Source organism: Schistocerca piceifrons, chromosome X (genome assembly GCF_021461385.2).
Source record: "Schistocerca piceifrons isolate TAMUIC-IGC-003096 chromosome X, iqSchPice1.1, whole genome shotgun sequence".
NCBI lineage: Eukaryota > Metazoa > Arthropoda > Insecta > Orthoptera > Acrididae > Schistocerca > Schistocerca piceifrons.
Genome location: NC_060149.1, coordinates 369396880 through 369416659, shown reverse-complemented (window position 1 = coordinate 369416659; position 19780 = coordinate 369396880). Strand labels below are relative to the sequence as shown.

At 38.9% G+C, this 19780-nt stretch overlaps 1 protein-coding gene across 2 annotated transcripts in view; it reads right to left on the bottom strand.

The window, feature by feature from the left end:
* LOC124721814 (mitogen-activated protein kinase kinase kinase 1-like) overlaps positions 1 to 19780 on the bottom strand; it is a 178522-nt gene that overhangs the window by 20686 nt on the left and 138056 nt on the right. For both annotated transcript variants that reach the window (XM_047246935.1, XM_047246934.1), the window contains one exon: positions 8702 to 9946. In XM_047246935.1, the coding sequence (XP_047102891.1) occupies positions 8702 to 9946 (1245 nt within the window). The remainder of the gene's footprint in view (positions 1 to 8701; positions 9947 to 19780) is intronic.

The window sequence follows — 19780 nt, the reverse complement described above, 5'->3', positions numbered from 1 at the left end:
GGAGAACAACATACAAAGCTGAATGAAGTGCATTCTACAGCATGAGATACAGTATGTACATTATGTCAACAGAAAACGTATCAAATAACACTAGTGCTTCAATAACAGTACAGATTTAATGTGCAAAATCTTTATAATGCTGGACAAAATAGAGACCTATAAATACTGTGGTAAGTATTCGACATTCAAGTGGCAAACAAATATGATAAATGGCACAGTGACACCATATAGTCTACTCAATGTTTTTTGAGGATGTTGCAGATACATAGGACCTTGTACTAACAAAACTGCTGGAGACAATTTGATGCAGTGCTTGGAAGCAAAGAGGAAAACCATGCAGGCCACAATAATTCCTCAAATGATATAGCACAATGCAGAAATATACAGACATTCTACATAAAATGTCCACGTGTTTTAACATGCATGAATTATGTGCATAAATGTGTAACATGAGAAATCGAACAGAACCCCCACATTATTGTATTCCACATAATGCAAACATCAGCTTTGACATTTGTTGAACAGATGATGTGGGTGTTATGAAATGATTGCTGAAGACACTTGAGGGCTTGGGTACTGACTCTCATGAAGGCTGAGTTAGTTCATGAGTCCATGACACACACCTTAAATACATCAAAACTTGTTCACTAGTCTTTTATGCAATTTATTCATTGACTCTTGATTTGATTTTCCTTAAGAGTAGACTGCAACCCAAGCCCACTGGCCACATTATTCTGGGGTACAATGCATAATGAGAGATACTCAAGTTTCAAAGCAGTCACAGCAGTCTGATTTTCTACCTCATCTACTAGTCCTCATTCTCTTTCCACAGCTACATTAAGTGATTTCCATTATCCCTTTGTATGTCTTTCAACACTGGCCTATAGACTATTCACCACCAGTTATTCCTCACTACTGCACAGTCTATACAATTTCTTACAAAATGTATTGGATATAAATTTCATCATGCCTTTCATAAGATTTTATCAGGTTATGATTTAGTGTGTTATAGTACAATACATTTCTATATTACAATATTCCTTACAATACCATCACCTCTGTTTATTCCAGGTCCTACTCCAAGGCACTATGACAAATAGTTTTTGTTAGACACGTGACACATGGTTTCATGCTGCCGTAAACTGTATAAACCTAAACATAAATTCATTAAGATTATATTAAATTGACAGGTTTTTGCTCTTAAGCAATAGTGCTTTCAATATCATTTCCAACTATACATACATTTGTGCAAAGGTAAACACACACACACACACACACACACACACACACACACACACATATTAATTCCTTCTTGACAGCTGTACCAAGCACCAACAACGATGCACTGAATAATAATTTGGAGAAGAATATTTGCGTTACGCTTATATATGTTGTGGTATTGACAGTGTCTTCATCAACCCCACACAGTGCGCCACTCACATCTCAGCTGAACAAAATACATTTAAACAGGCTGTAAATGCGATACTGTGAGTCGCACTCACTCCAGGGCTCGCTGTCTTCCTATGGCTGGTGCTATGAACACCACCAGAAGACACTGTCTTTGCTTCTGCTCAATGCATAGAAATGTACTCATCCATGTGTCTTTTTATGATGCAGCTCTCTGAGTTCTGTCCTGATATTGGAAGACTTGCAGTAAGACAACTACATACTAGCATGACACTACTGATAGTGGTTGAAACTGTTACCATGTGATCATTATTGTACAGGCAATTAAGTGTTTGATATATGAGAACCAGTGTGGAACAGACAACCAAGAAATCTAAAGTATACATAACATACTTTACTTTGTACTCAGTGTACATAAAGTATCAATGTTTTATAAATTTATTAAATGTCTGTAATGTTTTATGTCTCCACATATCAACTACAGACACAACAGACGTTTCTCGAAACTAGGATGAGATGCAAGGCGGTGTCAGCAAACTAACTTAATTTCTTTTATTATTTTGAGTGTGTGTACTTTTCTGTATAAAATGGCAACCATGGGAGAGCCACAACTTATTGAATTCATTCAGTTTCAGAGCCAGCAAATACAAATGTTAAACACTGCTTTTTCTGTCAAGCAGAATGCTGACACTGCTGTAAATCAGGACCCCCACAGCAAGTATGCCAGCAAAAGAATCGTAAACTCTTTTACACATAAATCTAAAACTGAGAAAATTAATATAAGTGTGATATCACATTCTGAATCCTCACCCACCCCTCCTGACAATACTCACAGAATCCGTACGCAACTGCAAAAATCACAGAGCTACACATACAGTGAAAAGTTTTGTTCATTCAAATTAGATATCCCCAAACAGACTAGCAGAAAAACCCTCCATCATTCACAAACAACACGAAGGCAGTCTTCACAATTACATTTAACCACAAACTGTTCATCTCTTTAGATATTTGCAATCAAATTATACTGTTTCAGTTAGACAAAGGTGCTTCAGTTACATTACTTAATCAGAATACATATGAGCAATTGGGACACATCAGGCTTCAGAAATCCCATCTGCACCTCACAAGAGACAAAGATACAACTACATTAGTGCCATTCACCATAGTCCATTCATGCTCAAGCCCCAAAATTTTTGGTATGGATGCATTTGATTTATTAGGTTTGGATATTCAGGACAATACGCATGCTATCTATACTTAAGTTTCTCATGCCATCATTAATCAATTGCGTGAAAAATATGGACATTTATTCAATGTCACATTGGGATGTGCAAAGGATTTCCAAGTGCACATTATGCTCAAGCACAGAGATCAAACAAAGTTCCACTGAGCACGTCCAGTGTCTCATGCCATTCACGGTGAAGTTGTTTCTGAACTCAAGAGACTAGAACAAATCTGTTTTTTCAAATCCATTTTAGTAAGTCAATGGGCATCTCCTCTATCTATCACTTGAAAATCGAATGGGAAAAATCAGACTTTGTGCAGACTTTAAAGTCACAGTTAGCACTCGAACAGTTATTGATTCTTTCCAGCTTGCATGTATAGAGGAGCTTATAGATCACCTACCAGGTGGACAATTCTTTTTCAAAGTTGACTGAGCTTATGTTTATCTTCAACTTCCCCTGGACATGGCAACAACAATCAAAAAGTGTGTGGTGGTCAACAAGCATGACAGTTTGTATTAATATCAGCATGTTCCCTTCAGAAGTGCATCTACTCTGGGACTGTTTCAATGCTTTCTTGAACAAGTGACATCAAAAATGCCATCCTGTTCAAATTATTTAGTTGTCATCATTATTTTGGGACAAGCAGTGGAGCACCCTCTCACAAATTTAGAATCTGTTTCAGGACTTATGCGAAATCTGCAGAAATGTTCATTTCTCAATACCAATCTTGATATCTGGGACACCTCATTGGCATCCATGGCACTTGTCCCTCGACTAAGCATTTGGCGGCCATCCGGAGATTGTCTTCTAAAAATGTATGGGAATGACAATCGGTTCTTGGAAAACTTACTTATTACATTAAATTCATTCCGCATGTAGCACAAATTGTTGCACCCTTGCATCACACCCAAAATATAAATGTTCATTTCCAATCGACCGAAGAATGCGAATGATAATTTAAAAGGTCGAAAAATGCACTGTCTGGTCACCCAGGTCTTATTCATTACGATCCACAGAAAATGGTAGTACTTGCAGTTGATGCATCATCCCACGGAATAGAGGCAGTTTTATCTCACAAGGTTGTAAACTGTCGTAGTGGCCCCATAGCAGATAGAGGGCCCGCACAACAGAGAAGCAAGGTGGGCTGCCGACCTCCCTTCCAGAGCTCAGATCAAAACATTGCCAGTGGATGTAAACACCAACAGACTTTCCGCATAAACATGGAACTACTTCATGAAAAGCCATGTGTCAATGATCCACCAATTGGAACAATCAGCATTATAAGCATGCCAGCAGAGTCAGACCGGCAGTGTGTACCTACAGCTAGGACAGCTCCAGCCAATACCTACGCTGGCTCTAGCATAGTAGACACTCGCCACAGCATTCAGTAGAATGTTGTATCTTTGTAATTGTGTAGAGTAGTAATTTGGTTATTACTTTCTTTTCACTGTCTTGCACTCTTATCTGGTTTTTGCCACCACAAAAATTGTTGTGCTTAATGTTGCTCTTGTTTTGGAAATTAGTGCACACCAAGAAGGCATTTTCAGTTATAATAAAGTGTGATCAAACGTGATTGTTAGTTCTTTTCTGCCGACCACAGGACACTACAGAAACAATGAAAGCCCCATAGCATTTGTGTGCAAGACGCTGAACAAGGGCCACGTCAACTACAGTTGTCTGGAAAAGGAAACCTTAGCCATCATACAGAGCCTCACAAAATTTTATCAACACCTACGTATGGCAGAAATTTTTTTTCTCATGACTGATCATAAGCCATTGATTGCTCATTTTCTATGAAAAATGTGCCTGGTTATAGAGCAAAGAAGTTGCAATGTTGGTCATTAGCTCTTTTGTATTACCAGTATTAAATTCTTTAATGCCTTATGACTCAACATGTAAACACAGACACTCTGTCTGTGTTTACATGTTGAGTCATAAGGCATTAAAGAATTTTAAAATTAGTAATATAAAAGAGCTAATGACCAACATTGCAACTTCTTTATCTATGGGAAATAATTGAGATTTCGACGCATAAGAAATTTCTTCAGATTGTTCATTCTGATTTGCACGCACTGCACGCTGTTCCCACTGTTTCTCGACTGAACAGGATCAATCACTACAATTGCTCAAGTACTACATTCAGATGGGTGGGTCTCATAATCTGAAATCAATTTCATGTGCAGTACAATGAAAATACCATGCTCAATGCAACCGCCTTCCTCTTCAGAATGGAGTAATTTTATTGCATACTCCTAATGAACAAATATAATCCTGATTCCCATATCTCTGAAACAAAATTTTTGGAACTTTTACAAAGAGGACAATGGGGAATCATTAAAACTAAGCAGCTAGCATGCCAGCATTGTATGTGCCTCAGTCTTCATAAGCAGACTGATCAGATGACTGCCCACTGCCACATATGTGCGGACAACCAGGCAGCCTCACAGCACGAATTTTTCAATTGCTTTCGACCTCATGGAACTTGGCAATCCATCTCTACTGATTTTGCTGGTCCGTTTTGGAACACACAGGGCCTAATTTTCATCCATGCATATAGTAGATATCATTTGGTCATTCCAACGAAATCGACAATTGTGTTAGCACTATCAAGCATTTGCTTCTGTCTTTTGTTTAGAAGGTTCACCTCAAACGTTCATTTTGGACAATAGTCTGCAGTTTTCTTTTTTGGAATTTCAACAAATTTTCCAGCACAGTGTGAGTCAACATATTCGAATGGTTCTGTTCTCTCTTCAACCAAAGAGTGAGTCCGAATGTTTCATTCAAACTTTGAAGGCTCAGCTGTCCAAACTTTGTGCTTTGGACTTGAGGGAAAATGCTTTGTTGTTATTTCTCAGCAACTATCACACTCTGCCTTTATAGGGCACTTCACCAGCAGAATTGTTACATGGTCATCTTCACTGCACTTAGTTGCATCTATTTTACCCTTGACATCCTGCTTGAATGCCAACTTCGCAACCAAGTTCCACATGAAAGACAAAGTTTTCTATTGTATCCATTACAAGATTCACAACTGGGAATCCGGCATTGTCACTAAGGCAACATGGCAAAACAGGCACCCATCAAAAGCACCAAAACCAGCTTTGTTTTTATGATTGTTGTGGCCCTGTTGTAGATTTTCGTTTTTCGAAATTGTTACCTGCAAAACAGACAGCTGCCTCTGAGCAGCCTTTGCCAGTGCCTGACATAAAGGCACATGGGTCAACGGATAACTCTGCCATGGAGAGTGACCCCTGCCTGCCTAAATAGCTGCTGCATCAATTGCATCCATTGCTATTCACAGCAATGTCAGTCAGACATCCAGCCTCTATCAGATTCACAGTCTTTGGTGTCCACAGCAGTACCACTACTGTACTAACATGACCATCCTACCTCCAGTTTTTTGGCAGAAGTTCCTGGTGGTTCACAAGGTGAATGTTGAGACATGGGTTGACTGGTGATGTCTGCAATCATGCCACATCCAACTCTATCCGCTGCACCACAGCACAGACCTTACCCATGTCATCACCACACTCACACTATGTGAGGACAGTGTACAGTTTTGAGGGGAAGGAATGTGGTATCAATGGTACCTTTGTTGACCGCATAGTGCGCCATGTGCTACTCGCATCTCCATGGATGAGGGTGCATTTAAACAGGCCACCTGAGTGCTTCCATGAGCCACACTCTCTCTGGGGCTTGTCATTTTCCTATGGGTGGCTCTACAGAAGCAACCCAAAGATGCTGTCTTTGCTTCTACTCACAGCATGGAAATGTATCCATCCACATGTATTTTTAAGATGCCACACTCTGAGCTCCACCAGACCTCGGAGGACTTGTAGTGAGACAACTATGTACTAGCATGATGCTATTGATATGCAGTGATTGAAACTGCTAGCACATGATCAACAATACTATACAGACAATTCAATGATTTATACAGGATGTATAAAAACGACGAACTTAGGGACAGGTTCCTTACACCAAAACAAGAAAAAAAAAGTGTAGTAAACATGGCCTCTAAAATGCATAACTTGAGAGCTAATGAGCACACGTTCAGTGTAAGAGATGTGTTTCACACTAGCAAAGATGAACAAATGCTCATAGCAAGGGTCAGAAAATGTAGCATCTATTTTTGGCAAAATTCGCATCTGTTTTTGTTAAAATTGGGATCTATATTCTTTGTTTGTAAATGATTAAACAGACAAATTAAAAAGGTTGTCACACTACATGAGTGAAGACAAACAAATTATTAGTTCTTTGAAAGTGACTGTGAAAAAAGTGCTGATAGGGAACTGTTTGACTGGAATGCTTGCTTTTGCAAAAACTCCAACCTTTCGTGGGCATTCATAGCCCTGCAACTCATGCTTGACAGTGCTACAGATAGAACTGACAAGGCACTTAGCGTAGAAGTAGAACTGAAGGTATGGCAACTCAATTTTAATGCTAGGGGAAGAATTTCAATGCTCTCGAAGAACATTACAAACTTCGTTTTCCGATCGCTATAGTTCAAAGGGAGGGCACTACAGGTTATAGTCACAGATGGCTATGACCATAAAGAGACTAGAATTTTGACCACCAGAAGGGAAGGAGCAGTGCCAGGAAACATACTCCATCTCCATTTCGCTGGGCAGCTGCCTAAAGCAGAACTGACACATTGTCTCATGGATTGCCGATCTCTTGTTGTGTACTAAGGATCGTAATCGAAATCCATGATGGACCTGGATTAGTCGCTTCACTTATTTCAAAATAAAAAAGGAAAACAATGAGCAATGCACAACACAAAGCAACCACAAAGTTGCTTGTTGAAGTTAGCAGAGATTGTTAACGACGTAGTTCAGGTTCGACCTCTAGCGGTATCTGGTGACATCAGTGCAAACCATCTGCCACCTAATTTGTCACATTAAAACTGTTTGCGTTAAACTATCCTTTGAGCTTTAGCTAACAAAAAAATGTACGAGTTTCTTTCTTATAAAATGCTAGGTCACATGGCTGAGTACTATGTTGTTCCAAATTGGGCTTTGCCACACTGCCAGTAATTGTTTACATTTTCAAAATTGTTTGCAAAGCTATTTCAAACTATCTCTGATAAATAGCTCATCTGGGTACAATTTGTTACGAAACACCGTCTATTAAGTAATTTTGAGTTTTCACATTTTGAGGCAGAATTCACATCTATTTTGCATTTATCACAAAATGCAAATTTTTCTGGACGTTACTCATAGGTCTTAAAGCATGCATTTTAGACCCATGTTAAGTGCACATTTTTTTTATTGGTTTGGTCCACACTACCTCCTCCCAAAATGTGGAAAGCACAGTCTTTGCAGTAGAAGAGATGTATCAAAGATGAGCACATGCTCATAGGTATTTAGGTATGCATTTCAGAGCCCATAGACATTGTTTTCTTGTTTTAGTGTAAGGAACCTGCTTCTATAGCTTGACAGTGTTTTCTTGAGACACCCCATATGAACATACTGAGTACATAACGTACTGATGCTTTATTCATTTATTAAATGTTTGTAATGTTCTACACCACCTTGTATCAACTATGAGCACAACACATGTCAACTACAATAACACTGGAATAAAAGCACAGCTCGTAACATAATATGCTTGGGTTAAAGTCTTATTCACAACATGTTTTTTACTTTTTTTGTACCAGCTTCAGTTCTTGAATCACCTATCTGTCTAACTAACTAATTAACAATGACCTGCTCTGTAGCTAACTTCTCTTATTTATATGATCTCGCTCTACTTTCTGCCTATCTTCCAATTAAAGAATTGCTAAAACTTTAACGAAAATGACCATTTCATGATACCTTCAACAGTATACAGCACTTCCTAATATGACAAACCATGAATTTACTGATCTATACCTCCATATAGTACTGTGCACATCTAATTGACCAATGTAAGATGACAAGCTCATACCTTCCAATATTATAAAACATTAAAATGATGTGCGTGTCACAAATGTCTAAAGCATTATGCAATTATTTATAAAATCACATACACACAAATAATCATCAACACAAACAGAATTTTTTTATCATTATTGTAAAACAACTAACCTCAGATACCAATCTGCAGTAGAAATCAGGTGCTGTGCCTTCTGTTTCTACAGAGTACTGTACATCACTTCCATCACCAGCTGTCCTTGTACTAAACACAGAAGTACAAGGCTTATCCTTATTTGCTTCCACATGACCCAAGTCCTGACAGGAAATATTGAGAGTACAGCTCATATTTTGTGCTGACGACAACAGAGACTCACTTTCACACGTATGTGTAAAAGTTTGTACGTCTGATCCCTGACTAGAATCAGGTACCATGCTAAAGTGTTCCTCATTACAAGTTTCTGTGAAGTTTTGAGAAACTTTATCTTTACTTGTCACATTTTCCTCTTTCTTGTTTATTAAAACCAAATTTGATGCTTTTGAAAGAGAATTCATCCATTTATTTGTGGGTGAAAAGGATGAAACAGGATTTGATTCTGAAAAATGCTTCAAAGACTTACATTTTTTCAAGTTTTTAAGTTCAAGGTCTTGCATCTTAGTTGCAACCATATTGGTTAATTGTTTAGATTCACTTAGAGGAACTGAATTTACTGCTCCTGTTCTATTTCTCATGTTGCTCTGAGCCACATTCCTCAAGTGAATTTGAGTTACAGATTTTGCACTCCCATTCTCATTCTCACAGGAAGCTTGACTGTGAAATTGAGCTACATCCAACAGATGTTTTTTCAATGTTACTTGCAAGCTTATATCCAGGGGTGCTAACATTTCTAAGACATGATTCAGTACACCATTTTCTTTGATACTCAAGCTCGAAGACAACAAAAAAACATCTTTTGCTATTTTTTTCACTGTTCTATGAGGACTGCGTAATGCTTTTACTGAAAAGTCTACAACAGAAATCAGTCTTCTAAATTTATTAAGTCTGTCACCATCATCAGTCCTTTGTCCTAGATGAAACTCATCAGGGAACAGGTGAAACATTGTTTTCAACATCAGCAGCCTTCCACCTAACCACTGCCAGGAGACACTGTCTACAGTGAATGGCTCAAGAATGCAACTGAGAACAACTTCAAGACCCATCAATCTTTGAATGCTAGTGTTTCTCATCTTGAATGGATTTCCTATTTCTCTCTCAGATATTTCCGCCAGAGCTTCAGCACTCAACTGGCTCGCACGCCGATTTCGATCAGCACACTTCTTGAGCATTGTTGTTATTACTGGGTAGATTAGATCAACAAATTCCTTCAGCTGAGTTGCAGTTGAACAGCAAACACTTCTGATCAGAGTACAAAAGCTGTGCTGTAAAAAATATATTTCAGAGCTCATTAGATCATCAGCTGATGTTTTACTATCTTTAGTATTTGACTAAAACTGTGAATTTGAAACATAATGTAATGTATGTGAAAATTACGAAGTGTGAAGATTCTGATGCAGCCAATAGAAATATATAAAAAGTTATACATCAGATAAGTTTGAATTTGGGTGATCACTTGTGAGTCATAAAAAGAAAAGTACAGACAGATGGTGGAAGGAGAGGACAGGAAGTCATGATGAGATCACCCTCATACTTACTGCCTCTGAGTTTCTTGGTGCAGATCTCTGGTGCCTGAAGGATAACTTTAGTTACAATTTGATTTGTATGTACTGAATATATAATGGCCAAACTCTCAGTATATTCATGGTACCACTACCTAGTCCCTTAGACTTTAGTTTCTGAGATAGAATGTTCTCTTACAGAGTGTATTAGAAATCATCTTTCACTGTATATTTATTTAGAAAAAGGATCATGCCTCATACATAAAAAGTGAACTAAAAAATTAATCTACATTCTTAAAGGTCAATTAGAAAATGCTACCTGCTAGTTTTTCCTTTACAATTAGCAAATTAGCAGCCAGATGCGACGAAGGTAGAGATAGAAACTTGATGAGAAGATGACAAAGAGAGGCAACTAATGCATACAGATACTGTCCGGTATTTATATCATCCTCTAATTAGTGGACACACATACCATCAGATAAATTATTACAGTTTCTGTTGGTACAGGAAATGTCTTTTAGAAAGTTATCACTGACATACTGCCACATACAATTGCTGAAGAAGTTATTACATTATTGAACTCAAAAGGCAATGTGGGCATAGATACCCATCATTTTGAAAATTGTCTATTAAACTTGAATTTTCCATCCAAATGACAGATGGAATAAACTTTGGTGCCAGTGTCTAAAAGCCACACCAAACTAAGAATTCAGTGCTACATTTATTGATTTTTTGCCTTTTCTATAAAATGAGGATGTTAGTCATGAAAAGCACAGTTCTTCATGAAAGTTGATCCTAGTTCAGGAAAAAATATCCACACAGCAGCTGCTATGTGCTGCTCTTCAGGATCACTTACAGCATGCATCACACCCTTTGTCCAAATTTACAGATCAGCAAAAGCGACTGAACACCAGCTGTTTAATTATCTCTAGAAAGTGACTAAAACTGTGCATCGCAAAATTTTCCCATTATGTCAAAAGTGAATGTTATACTGAATTTCACATAATCTTTTCCATTCTTTTTGAAGAATTCTATTTGTGGGTCAGTAACTCGTGAAGTATTTGTCTTGGAAAATAGAAGTTCCGCAGCTTTCATTCTGTGTGTGTGTGTGTGTGTGTGTGTGTGTGTGTGTGTGTGTGTGTGTCAGGAGGAAAGGTACACAGTTTGTGAGGTGATAGTAATTCTGCACAAAAAACTTCACATGGACAAATGCCCTATTCCAAATAGTTTCCAAGATGCTACACATTTAATATCACTTCCAGGTTTCCCTCGAATAACTCGAAAAGCTCATCCTCCAGTGAAAACGAGTGGCAGTACAAAATTAAACTACATCAAGTTTCCTACAAAAATATGCTGTTCATTTTTCTCTAGGATTAATAGATTGTGTGAAGAGAGCACGAGAATGTTGACAATCTCGTGTGATGCAAAAGCACTGTAGCATAGGCAGTGTATGTAGGCCAAGTTGAGGTAGTTGATAAGACACAAGTGCCCTGTATTAAATTGTTCACCCAACTTCCTCTATACGACTGTAGTATGCTGTAAAGAATGACAATGTTTGAGTGATACCGAACACAAACAACAGTGTACATTTAATGTGTTCTATCTACAAAACCATTCGGAATAGTGCATATGTCCACACAAAGAATGAAATATAGATACACTGCGAGACAAAAAAAGTTAAACATCCAGGAGACACAGTTGGATGCCACTGTAACTTCATACACGCACACACTATCAGTGGGTATGTAAACTATGAGACTGGCAATTCTCGGTGATAAGTATAACAGCCAACTTAATGTATTGGTGCTGTTAATATTTAGTGTTGTTACCAGGACAGGTAGAGTATATAGGGGGCACTGAACAGTGTCAGATGTTGAGTGGTCACTATGAAGGACACAGAGATGCTTTGTACTTGTGAGAGAAAGCGTTAGCAGCACCAGACAAGAGTTTCACAGGAGCCTCATTGTGGGTCTCCATTTGGCCAGCTGGTCAAATTGTACAACATAATGATTTGTGGGGCATTCCGAAGTGACAGTGGGCCTACGTTGAACTGCACAAGAATGTGAGTGCAGGCATACTCATTGCCAAGGTTCTGGTTGACCATGCCATACCACCAAAGGGGAGGATTGCTGTATTGTGCACCAAGCACATCATAACCCCTTCACATCTGTGCCTGTCATCTGAGAACAAGTAATCTGAGAACAAGTAATAAAGTCCCCACAACATTTTGGCATCCCGCACCATTGGTTGGAGATTAAGTGCATCCAGACTACAGAATTACTGTCTCATGTGTAGGCTGTCATTAACACCACAACAAAAATGGCAGCATTTGGAGTGGTGTCAAGATCAGGATGCATGGACTGCTAACGAATGGCAAAACATTGTGTTCACTAATGAATTTCTGTTCTTCACTACCCCAGATGATGGCAATTACAGCAGTGACCTGGTGAGAGATCTGATTCTTCCAATGTTATGGAGAGGCACAGTGGTGTTACTGCTGGTGGTGTTGTGTGGGGAGCCATTGCATATGACTTCAGGTCACAGCTGTTAGTGATTGAGGGAACTCTGATAGCACAACGGTCTGTTACAGATACCCTGCTTCAAAGTTTTTGGTGGGCGGGCGGTGATGATTTCAGAAGCGGCCGGTAGAGTTTGCACAGCAATAGGACCGTCATTCCATTTCACTGTCAGCTGTGAGTGAGATGGCGACTTTGGAGCACAAGGTTTCTTGTGTTCTTGAGTTCGCGAGAAGTGAGTCACAAATTGTAGTGCACCGGGCATTTCGTTCCAAATTTGGTATTCAACCACCAACTTGCAAAAGCATTGGCCACTGGTTTGAGCAATTTAAACAGACTGGGAGTGTTTGCAGAGGAAAGAGCACCGGTCGACCGCGTGTGTAACAAGATGATGTCTGTCGGATTCAAGAAAGTTTTCTGCGCAGTCCCAGTAAGTCTACCAATAGAGCCAGTCGAGAACTTGGAATACCCCAACCAACAGTATGGAAAGTTCTGAGATGGCGTTTGCTGTACAAGCCCTACCGATTACAACTTGTGCAGGCTCTCAACCCCAATGACAAAGAGAAGTGTCTCGAATTTTGTTGTTATGTACTAGCAAAGATGGAGGATGACACATTTCTACGGTGTGTAATTTCTAGCAATGAAGTGATTTTCCATTTTAGTGGAAAAGTCAACAGTCACAATTGTCGCATATGAGGTTTGGAAAATCCACATTCATCATTGCAACACGAAAGAGACTCGCTGAAGATTAATGTGTTCTGTGACGTATCCTGTACAAAGGTTTGTGGACCATTTTTCTTTGCGGAAAGAACTGTACTGGGAATCACGTACCTGGACATGTTGGCACAATGGCTGCTCCCTCAAGTTATGGAAGATTCCCAGGACTTTAATTCCAACAAAATGGAGCTCCACCCCACTGGCACCATTATGCACAAGGTTTTTGAATGACTCCCTTCCTCAGTGCTGGATCGGTTGCAGGGGACTTCATGACCTGGCTCTGAACTTCTGGCCACCATGATCTCCTGATCTCACACCCTGCAACTATTTCTTATGGGGTCATGTGAAGGAAGCTATTTATTACCCGCCTCTACCAACCACTCTGAATGATATGCGGAACAGAATCTCTACTGCCGCGCACTCAGTAACAGCACATACGCTTTCGCATGTGTTGGACATGTTGGCTGTACAGCCAATGGTGGCCACAATGAATATTTATAACATTTATCACATTTCTAATTATTAAATAATTATTAAAAACTGTTTAATTATAAATTATTAAATTTATTAAATCGATATGAAACATGATGAAATCCATCATTTAGAATAACCCTGTATTTGTAACAAAGTTCCGGCACTTGCTATCCCCCAGTAAAGTTGTTGCGTTCAAATTATTCTCGGACCTGAGAACAGCTGAAACCCAAAGTAGAAAATTCTAAAATATTTAGCGAGGCATGGAAAAAACATCAAAAAGACAGATTAGACACATTACACAGGGGAATGTCCATTGCTGTCAACAAAAATATTTTGTAAATAAATTATACACAACTGCAACCAGTCACTTTTTCATTAATAATGCTTTATTACATTAACCGGTTTTCGAACCCTTTCAGGTTCATCTTCAGATGATTTCGGCAGAATCCGGGAAGTTACATCATTACTGGTAGTAGCATAATGCTGGGTGCTGGTTTGCGACAGTATAGGCGGCTTTTTTCGTATCTATCTGCCTCCATTTTGATGTCCAGAACACTTTCACACGAACTATATTAGTTCACACTTTAACAGTGACACTTTACCAGCATCCAGCATGCGCTTTACAACTGTTGCTCAACAGTTGTAAAGCGCATGCTGGATGCTGGTAAAGTGTCACTGTTAAAGTGTGAACTAATATAGTTCGTGTGAAAGTGTTCTGGACATCAAAATGGAGGCAGATAGATACGAAAAAAGCCGCCTATACTGTCGCAAACCAGCACCCAGCATTATGCTACTACCAGTAATGATGTAACTTCCCGGATTCTGCCGAAATCATCTGAAGATGAACCTGAAAGGGTTCGAAAACCGGTTAATGTAATAAAGCATTATTAATGAAAAAGTGACTGGTTGCAGTTGTGTATAATTTATTTACATTAATATACAGTCACGGTTCTAAAATATCCGTAATGGATAAGCATAAAAATATTTTGTCTATTGAGGTCAAAATTGAGCCTGACTATGATGTTATCTGGACATGAGCAGCAGGCCTAGGTCAACTAAAGTTAATTACTGGGTGTTTTTACTGGCCACCTGATTCCGCCATAACAGTTGCAGAATCATTCAAGGAAAGTCTTTGCCCAACAGTGTGGAAATTCCCAGATCATTAAATATTAGTTGGAGGCGACTTTAATCTACCAAGTATGGACTGGAACATCTATTGGTTCACTGCAGGTTGTACGGACAGACATTCTTGTGAAGTACTTTTGCACACTTTTCCGAAAAACTGAAGAACTAGTTCAACAGCCTACACACAATGGAAATATTTTAGACCTTTTAGCTACAAATAGGCCTGACCTTACTGACATGTATTAATGATCATGGCATCATCATAGTGACAATGGTTACTAAAGTTGATAAATCCATCAAGAAGGTTAGAAGAGTATTTATGCCAGATAAAGCAGATAAGCAGTTGTTAGAATTTGACTTACGTAATGAATGGACATCATTTACTTCCAATATGATGGACAGAGAGGAATTATGGTCAGAGTTTAAACTAACTGTTAATCACACTCTGGAGATGTATGAGCCAAGTAAAGGGATTAATGATGGAAAAGACCCTCCACAGTTTAATAATCAAATTCAGAAAATGCTGAGGAAAGATAGTGTTACACTCTCAGTTAAAAAAGGAATGCACAAATGTTGACAGGCAAATGTTATTAGAAATTTGTGCATCCGTAAGAAGATCAATGTGCGAAGCATACAACTTCTTGCTGAGAACCCAAGAAAATTCTTGTCATACATAAAAGCACTCATCAGTTTGAAAAGCTGCTATGCAATCACTCATCGACCAGTGTGGTGTGGTGACAGAAGACTGCAAAAGAAACGCTGAAGTTTTTAATTTCACATTTAAGAAATCATTCGTGCAAGAGGATCATACAAACATACCATCGTTTGACTGTTGCACAGGTTCCTGCATGGAGGAGATAGAAATAGGCACCCATGGTGTAGAGAAGCAACTGAAACGTTGAAGACAAATAAGTCACCAGGTCCAGATGGAATACCAATTTAGTTTTACAGAGAGTACTCTGCGGCAATGGCCCCTTACTTAGATTCCACTTATCGCGAATCTCTCATCCAGGACAAAGTCTCAAATGACTGGAAAAAAAGTGTAGGTGAAGAAAGATAAAAGAACAGACCCACATAATTACAGACCAATATCATTAACATTAGTCTGTTGCAGAATTCCTGAACACATACCGAGTTTTAATATAATACATTACCTTGAGACAGAAAAGCTTCTGTCAACAAATCAGCATGCATTTAGAAAGCACTGCTCACCCTTTTGTCACATGATATACTGTAAACCATGGACGGAGGGCAACAGGTAGATGTCTTATTTCTAAAAAGAGTTTGACATGGTGCCTCAGTGCAGACTGTTGACGAAGGTCCAAGCACATGGATTGGGTTCCCAGATATATGAGTGGCTCGAAGACTTTTTCAGTAATAGAACCCATTATGTTGTCCTCAATGGCAAGTGTTCATCACAGATAAGGATTTCATCAGGAGTTCCCCAGGAAAGTGTGATAGGACTGCTCCTATACTCTATATACATAAATGATCTCGCAGACTCAGTGAACACCAATTTACAGTTGTTTGCTGACGACACAGCAGTACAGGAATGTGTCATCCTTGAATGACTGTAGTGGGATACAACATGACTTGAGGGGTTTTCTAGCTGGTGTGATGAATGGCAGCTTGCAATAACTGCAGTTATTGCAGATGAGTAGGAAAAACCATCTGTAATGTTCAAGTACAGCAATAGTAATGTGCTGCTTGCACAGTCGAAATGATTAAATATCTACTCGTAATGTTGCAATACGATGTGAAATGGAATGGCGTGTGAGTTTCGTAATCACGAAAGCGAATGCTTGACTTCATTTTATTGGGAGAATTTTGGGAAAGTGTAGCTCATCTATGAAGAAGACGGTGTATAGAATGCTAGTGCAACTCATTCTTGAGTAATGCACAAGTGTTTGGGAGCCCCCCCAGGTTCGACTAAAGGAAGACATTGAATCAATTCAGAGGCGTTTAGCTCGATTTGTTACCAGTAGGTCAGATCAGCATGCAAATATTACAGAAATGCTTCATGAACTCAAATGGGAATCCATGGAGAGAGAAAGACACTCTTTTCTCAAGGCATTGTTGCAGAAATTTAAAGAACTGCCATTTGATGATGCCTGCAGATTAATTCTACTGCTGCCAATGTACATTTTGCGTAAGGACCATGAAGACAAGATAAAGAAATCAGGGCTCATATGGAGGCTCATAGACAGTCATTTTCCCTTGTGTTATATTAGAGTGAAACAGAAAACGAAATGACTTATAATGGTATGTGGTACCCTCCGCCGTGCTTGCAGAGTATGTATGTAGATGTATATGTAGATAAGGAGAGGCTGCAACAGCTTTGTGACACTATTCGAAACCAAATCAGTACATGCATCAGGGCCAGAAGAGGTGTGACATCATACTGATAAGCAAGCTCATATTGCTAAGTTCCTAGTACATTTGACTCGATTTCTTAATCACTAACATCACATACCTTCTCAACTCATCATGTTTCTGTTCATTTCCTCCTCTTCTTATGGCTGCTTCACTTTTTTTGTCAGACAATGTACAGTACATAAGATAAGTAGAATAAAGTGTAGTTGTGGAACTTCTACTTTATAAACAATTGCAATCAGATGTGCTTTTCATTCCAATACATCCATGGTGAGGATATCCTCCAGGATGTAAAATTGCTGTTTAACTCACAAGTGATGGAGAGTCTTGAGTACTGTTCATTTCAGTGTCTTTGATCAAATGTTAATCCAAGTGATAGGAGCAGTTTTAATGTGATTGATTCTATCTTCAACGAAACTATTTAACATATGAAATGGAATAAGGCAAAATTGGAAATCAACATGATTTCTGATCATGTTTGAAGGAAGGACGAGGGCTATGCTGAAAGCTTTTAGCAGAATGTGCGAAAAAAAATTTATTTTCAAAAAAAGTTTACAACTTTTCAAAATACTCTCCATTAGCATGTATTCATTTTTCCATTCTCTGAAACCACTTATAAAATGTGTCAGTCCAAGCTTCTTTTGGGATGTCACTTAGTGCACTCTCATACACTGCAATGGCCTCTTCATCTGATGAAAACCGCTGCCCTCGAATTTTTTCCTTAGTCTTCGGGAACAGAAAGAAGTCACAGGGGGGCCAGGTCAGGTGAACAGGGGGGATGGGGTAACACTCGCACTTTTTCCTTCTCCAGAAAGTCCATCATTCTGGCAGCCCTGTGCGCAGATGCATTGTCGTGATGCAGCAGAAGGTGCCCACTCTTGGACTTTGGCTGCTGTGACTTCCATGTGGCCATGACTTCTGGAAGACAATCTTTCACGTACCATTAAGTATTGACTGTACGACGTGTATCCAAGGTCACAGAGGTGAGATGCCCGATCTTTGTGAAAAAAGTGGGCTGCGCGCGCACGTCCCAAGGTCGAAAAACATCGCTCTTTCGAATGAAAACAACCCCACTGTCCTCTGCCTTATGATTTACGAGCTGCTAAGAACTTTCGACATAGCCCTCGTAAGAACATCTCATTGATGACAAGGTTGTTAGAAACTGAACACGGGCTCACATTAGACAAGTATGTGGAAGAAACCAGATTGTGTCCTCCTCAAGGAATCACCCCAGCATGCAACTTAAATCATTTAAAAAAACTTTAGGAAACATCTGGATGGCTGGATAGCAATCTGAATCCCACTACTACTGAGTTCACATACAAACAGAAATGGTTTTATAAGACTGTCCAAAGATGGGCGTCAACAAAAGGGTTCTATTTCATATTTCTCTATCCATATCTTTCTTTTCATGTTAGGATAATTTTCATTTCTCTCCCCCCTTTACAACTTTTTTCCTTGTTTAGCAAGTTCTATTGTTTTCTTTTCTCTGAAATAATGTTTTCCAGGGACTGTGCGTCATAACAAAAGCTATTTAGTGCATATCTCTGAAATATTCATTCTGATGTGCTTGGACATCACCGATTTTATTGCAGTGGAGAATTATCCATGTCACTGGACCAGATTTCCTGTTCTTCATCAATATCAACATTACAAGTTTTTACAGCCAGCATATATGTGGCTGTGTAATGCTCACTTGACATGAAGTCCTCCTCCTCCTTCTTCTTCTTCTTCTTCTTCTTCTTCTTCTTCTTCTGTTTGTACATTGTTATTATGTGTATGGTTTTACTGGATGACCATTACAGAAAAAAACCACAGGAATTTTCACAGCTTCAATAACTCTCCTAAATACCAATTCTGTATAATTTGTAGCATTTGCACCACTGAGGTTTCTTATTAGCCCAATTCCAACAATCTCTCAAAAATCTTCAAATATGACCTCACACATTTTGTGAAATGGGTTCCACAATTATAAGTGACATAGCCAACAGCTGCTTACAGTGGAGTTTTGTGGACTTTTTACTTTCTTTTTATTTCTCTTTCCCACAGCTGCCTTAAGACTGGAGTGAACCACTCATTGGTTAATGTTTTGTCTAAGGTTATTTTGGGCCATTCCAGAACTGCTATTCCCCAGTTGATTGTAAGTTGTCACAGTGTTGTAACAATAAATGATTGTAGAAGTCTAGTCACATTTTGATACAGAAGTATCAATATTATACACATTTCAGAATGAAGTTTACTCATCTGGTATTTTGGATGGGTACAGTATCCATCTACAAAGAGGTTCACAGGTACACAACTTTCTGCTTTTGAAGAAACACTCTACCAATATACTATCTAATTCATAATTCATTTCAATGTTATTAAATTACCAAATTATAGTATTATGCAC